General features: G+C 40.1%; 1 protein-coding gene across 1 annotated transcript; it reads right to left on the reverse strand.

The window, feature by feature from the left end:
* Positions 1-495: 495 nt before the first annotated feature.
* On the reverse strand, positions 496-5,912 carry LOC113666616 (serine/threonine-protein kinase DCLK1). The gene is made up of 2 exons (XM_027182403.2): positions 3,707-5,912; positions 496-2,165 (listed from the first exon to the last, which is right to left on the reverse strand). Exons 1-2 carry the CDS (start codon positions 5,480-5,482, stop codon positions 1,614-1,616), a joined length of 2,328 nt encoding a protein of 775 aa, XP_027038204.2. The 5' UTR covers positions 5,483-5,912; the 3' UTR covers positions 496-1,613.
* Between the last annotated feature and the right edge of the window lie 106 nt (positions 5,913-6,018).

A 6,018-nucleotide genomic window follows, 5' to 3' on the forward strand; every position in this document is an offset into this window, starting at 1 on the left:
GAATGCAGTTTCCCTCCGTCAGCAAAGTTCAGTTGACTTGATCCCTGCTTAAGATTTCGCTTGAATTCATCCTGCAAAGGCCTTGGAAATTTTACGTCTAGGAATTGATATTTTTGGAAATTTTAACAAACGCAAGATTAAGAATATCAAATCAGTTCTTGGGTAATAGCAGCGCTTTTATCTCAGTTGTCTTGTTCTCAGTTGTGTCGACGTTATCTAAGATTCAATGAATAATCCCTTTAACCCTTGAGGCTGACCAACACATGATTTCTCACTAAGGTATTATCGCTGAATGAAATGTTGGGCTCGTGAGAATTAGAGAGATGATCGCAAAACCTTGCAATTTCTTGACTTTTAATCATACTATATTTGTAAATACCATAGGAAAGGTATAAAGACTACTATGGAGAATGTACATGCTGATCTTTCAAGCGGGGGAGGGGAGGAGGGGAGGTTAAGCATTTGAGCCACACGAGAGTCAACTTGCTCCAAATGTAAATGATCAATCAATTTTAATTTGCACAACTATCACCTACATTTGCATCATTGATCATGTCCCAACAACTATACATCCTTAAGTTCTGTTCGTACAATAGAGGATACACTTTCATGAGCTTTAAAATTCTGATATGCTTATAATTTAAATTCCAAAAATCAGGGTATTCAAATAGTAATTTCAAATTTTCTTTAAAATTCCTTTGCTAATTTATGAAAGTTTCTGAAAACAAATGTTGTTTCCAATTAAGATGCAAAATTTGACGGTGAGTAACAAGTCTTACAAAAGACAGAACGAGTTCATTCAGAGAAGGATAGGAACACAGAAAATCATATCAGATATCTTGGAGTAATTAATCGATAATATTGTAAGATGATCACTCACACATTTCAAATAATTACTATTTGCGAGATCATTTTTCTAAGTTATTGAAAATATTTGCTCGACATTTTCTATACGAAAAGATTTATAAACGTTTAAATACTATTTATAATGCACGAGTATGAAATAATTATGAATACGTTAGTTATAAAGATCGAGAATTGATTATCGATTAACTATCATCTATGGATTGTACGATTGATAAGTATGTAATTTTCTTTACTTTGCTTCAATATCTAACAATTAACTAACCATGCCTCGGTCAAATCAAACTGAGATTTGGTTTGCGATGTCAAAATAGAAACAATCGCTTCACTAACGGTAACTACAAACGAACAATTTCCTGGGTAAGAACGAAGTAAGAAGTTCCCAAGAACCATGCAAAGACTATAACAAATCGGATTATAAATCGTTGGATGAAATAACTTAATTCGAATGCTTCAAGTAGCCCGCCACATGGCTAGCCTCTCAAATGTTCTAAAAATAAACTGCTCAATTCTCCAACGTACTAAGACAAAGTTGCACGAGGAGATTGCGGGAAAAAGTTGATCTTCTGCGCAAGCTATGTATGATCAAGGTGAGTTTTGTTTGTGTGTTTGTTTTCATTTCAAAAGTTTACTATGTTTCTGTGCGTCATATTTAATGCCACTGGGGTCTACCTCGTCTCCTGTACCTTTTCCGCCAATTAGTGCTGAGAGTGAATTGACCAGACAGTAGCAAATTAGATTCCAACTTGTCACGTGATGATAATCTTCTCCCCTCGTTGACGCTGGAACTGCTCCGCCAAGTTCTCAAATCTCTTCATTCCCTGGACGGCCAATGCAGCAGCTTTAAACTTCTTCTTAGCGGCGGGATTCTGACCAAGATACTCCCTACTTAGAGAGACGTCCGCAGGGTCTCCCACCCATTGGTGAGCTAACACTTCCTCAGCGCTGTAACGCTCGTTATGATTCACGACAAGGAGCTTGGAAATCAAGTCTTTAGCTTCGCTGGAGACGTTATCCCAGTAGGGTGAGAGGAATTCGTAGTCCCCATCCATGATCAGATCGAATAGTTCATCCTGGTCTTTCTTGGCGCTGCGGAATGGCGGGAACCCACAGAGCATGATGTAGGTGATGACACCCGCGGCCCACATGTCTACCTTGAGCCCGTATCCAGTCTCTTCAAGGATTTCGGGTGCTACATATGTGGGAGTGCCACAAACTGTGAAGATCGGTGCTTTGACGACCATTGCTAACCCGAAATCAGCCAGCTTAAGAATTACTTGACCACTGGGCTTTTTGTGGACCTAAGACAAGGTTAAGATTACATGTTAGGAGATATCACTTCCAAGAGATTTCTTTTCCCCCCATTTCCACCCTACTTACTACCTAGTCTCTTTTAAGATGTCACGCAATGTTCTCCCAAGAAGGGTAGCGTTACGCAACATCCCAAAGAACGGCTGCGAAGGTGTCTATTCCTTTCCATGACTAATGGAAAACATCACTGCTTTTCTTATCCTGTCTTCAACAATACTATGAAGTTTTCACTCATTGAGGGGGAAAATATTTCCGAAAGATAAACATGCTTTAAAAAAAAAAAGGAGAAATAAACCACCATTCCCAAAACAAAATACAATTTACACGTAAGAATAACTATAAGAAACTTTAAATCAAGTTGCGCGTGTTTTCACATTCTTTTTGCTTCTAAAACTCCTACCGAGCAACAATGGGTAAAAACAAAAGAACCGGTTGAGAAACATTTTTGCATAAGAGAAAGATAAGGCATTCCGTCAGTCTCCATGCTAACATATTTTCAGAATAAACGACAGAAAGGAACCTTAATACCGTCATCTATAAATACTGTGTAATTCTGGAAAAATGTTTCGTGCAACATTCCCTGTGAGTCATGCTAAGAAAGCCAAAACGAGAACGAGGAAGAAAAGCAAATAACGCTGAAAGAAGTGTGTATGTTAGAACACGTACCAAGGCTCTCGCGCGAGAATTCTCGCGAGTACGTGTTAGTCTAAGTCACTCATGCCAGATAATCAAAGTCACAGTTGTAAGTTAAGTTTAGCAGGTGCTCATTTACCCAACCATTGATCTTTTGCGCGGAGGAAAACTACGCGAAGTCTGGCAAAATACACACCCGGGCACACATGAAGAAATGACGCATGAATGGAAATTGCTGATCTTCCCTTGTAAACATTTACGACCGGAGACCCTGCTTCACGAGAGGGTCATGAGGCTCCGTTGTTCTTTAACTAAAAAATTGTTCCGTAATTTCCGCCGGGAAAAGAAATTGAGACACGCTTGAAAGATAATTCTACGTGAATGAAATAGTGCATGACGATCAAAATGACTAAAATTAACGGTTAAATTCGGAGCATTTTGGCCATAATTAAGCGGTATCGCAGGAGGCATGAAGTTGCCATGGTTTCTCTCACTACACTTTTAAGCTGTTAAAATTTGTTCAAACAAAGTCGGGGTTTTTTAATATAACCAAGGCGCCACTATTGTTTGATTTCAAAACATAGCGGCGATGAATTTTCCTGCCTTTGTATTCGAAACACAATAGCAACATTTAGGCGCTAAATGTTTGACTCTCCAACAATTTAGCATTGACATTAGTAAAAATTAGTCATCGGTTGTATTTTCACAGTCCGTAGCTCTGCGTGAATTAACAATAATTGCTTTGGTAAAATTTCCGCACAGCCCCATACTACATTATGCATTCAGTTCTTGAATAGAGAAAACAATGACAAAAACAATACATTTCCATTGGGAAAACAGATTTGTTTTACAATAGTATGGGGCTGTACGGAAACTTTACCATTGCTTTATTACTAACCAGCAAATTTTCAGGCTTCAAGTCTCTGTGCACAATCTTTCTCTTGTGTAAATAAGCTAGTGCCCTTGCGATGTCTTTGACGTAATTTTTGGTGACAGTTTCGGTAAACTTGACCGACGATGAAATTGCATCGAAGAGATCACCTCCCTTGATTAACTCCATAACAAGATAAATATGCCTGATTGAGTCGTAATCTTCGTACATTCGTACAATATTCGGGTGCTTACATCTTCTCATGATGTCTATTTCGTCCCGAATCATTTGTTCTTTCCCTCTTATTTTTGCCTTGTCGACGATTTTTAACGCAAATTCTTTCTTGGTTATCTTATCGCTGCAAACACGAACATCAGCAAAATTCCCGTCTCCGATTTTTTTGCCCATGTCGTAGACATCTTCTACAGTTTTGTCTGTAACAGTACCATATTTTGCCTCCTCTTCTGATGTTATTCCACTGTCATTCTTTGAGGCTTTTCTGTCAACTTTATCGTTTTCACGTTTTCTACTTACGGACACTTTTCTACTGGGTTTAGTCGCGTCTTCTCCGCGTACGTTGTATGGCTTATTCGATTCGTTAACTCGGTCATTTTCTTCGTTGTTCGCTCGAGAAACGTCTCGGTTTTCTACATTCTCCTTTTCCGAATTTGAAACCAAATTAGCGTTCCCGATTTGGGGCAACTTTACAGAGTTTGCAGGCTTTTTCTCCGCAGTTCTTTCATGCACATTTTTAGCACGATGAACGCGTTTCGGGTTTGAGTTTCCTTGCAAGTGTGTTCTGTTATTGTTCTCCGGCCTTTGTTTATTATCGACTTTTTCATGTATGTCTGGAAGCCTAGGCAGCTTGTTTTCCTCGGCTTTGTGAACAGATTTACCGACCAGCTGCTCGTGTTCTTTGGTATTTCTTTGTTTTGATTGTGACATTCCATCGTTACCACTTCTCGACTGTTTTCGTTTCGCATTTTCTTTTTTCGAGTTCCTCTGCTCAAAATCCTCTATGATATCCGTGATGTCGTCACGGCTAAATTTCTCGCTTCCAACGGCAATAAATATATTGTTTTCGTCCCGAAATAACTCAACCACATCGCGAATCTGGTGACCCGATGTTGAGTACAGTTTCCGCGGTGGGCTAAGACCACCAGTGTTTCCAAACGAATTGCTTACTTCGTCCAAAACTTGCTCTAAATTCTGCGCTGTTCTTTTGTTTAACAGAACTGTTACTACCGGACGGGGTTTCCGCGACCCATTTCTAATCACCTGAACTGTTTTAGGTTTGATGATCAACCGATTGTTGTCTCCTGGATTTGATCTTGGGTCGGAGTAACCCCGTCTCCTCGAAGATACACCACCTCTTACCGGCGTAACACCGACAGGCCGGCGTTTTGGCTCGCTGTGATGCATACCTTGGATATCAGGAAGATCGATGTGTTGTTTTGAGCTCCAGATGGCTATGGCAGGCTTTCCTCCGTATGAAATCTTCTTTAGGCTTGAGTGTGAAGAGCATACGTAAGCTTTCCCGTCAATTAACTGATGCAATGTGTCAACCCTGATGCCACTCTCAAGGGAAAATAGATACCGGACTCCCAGGGGTAAGTCTTTGAAGTGCGTCAGACGACACAACTCATTCAAAAGCATGTCCACGTTTCGAAATCGCCTTGGAGTAATTACCATGACTTGGCCCTTAAAGTTACGATCCCCGTTGATAAAGAAAGTAACTTTCTTTGATGTTTGACTAACTTCGTGATCAGATCGTACGGCAAAATTTATCTTCGTGGCCGCCATCTTTGATCGGTTTCGCTTACTGTCTCTGTTTTCGCTCAAAACAGACTTCTTTTGTTGTTTCTTAATGTCGAAGAAAACTTCACCTCTCTTCCGCTTTGATATAAATCCTTATCAATGACTGTAGCATCGCGACGAATCGACGAGATAGGAAATCTTTTTCCCGGCACTAAGAGAAAATTACACTATGTCAATTCGCCGGAAGAGCGAACGAACAGTTGTTTAAGCTATTTAAGACTGGGTTCGTTCAAAGAAAAACCCACACTTTCGAGATTCCAATGCTGCCATAGACAACTAAGAAGTTACACTGAAAGGATGTGAAACTCAAAGCCAAGCGAAACCTGTTCGGAACGAGGTGCTAACCTATCGCCAGATGCGTTAAAATCCGAACGTTTTACTCTTCACATTTTGACATCACAAGCGTGCATTCATTAACTGCACGCGTGTGGTGTTGTTTCAAGTTGCTACGCAACGAGGTGTTACGGTTATCTGCTCTTCCGGTATGTGTTTTATATTATTTACCTCTCACTTGGACCTTT

Source organism: Pocillopora damicornis, chromosome 9 (assembly GCF_964200805.1).
Source record: "Pocillopora damicornis chromosome 9, jaPocDami1.2, whole genome shotgun sequence".
Taxonomy (NCBI): Eukaryota; Metazoa; Cnidaria; class Anthozoa; order Scleractinia; family Pocilloporidae; genus Pocillopora; species Pocillopora damicornis.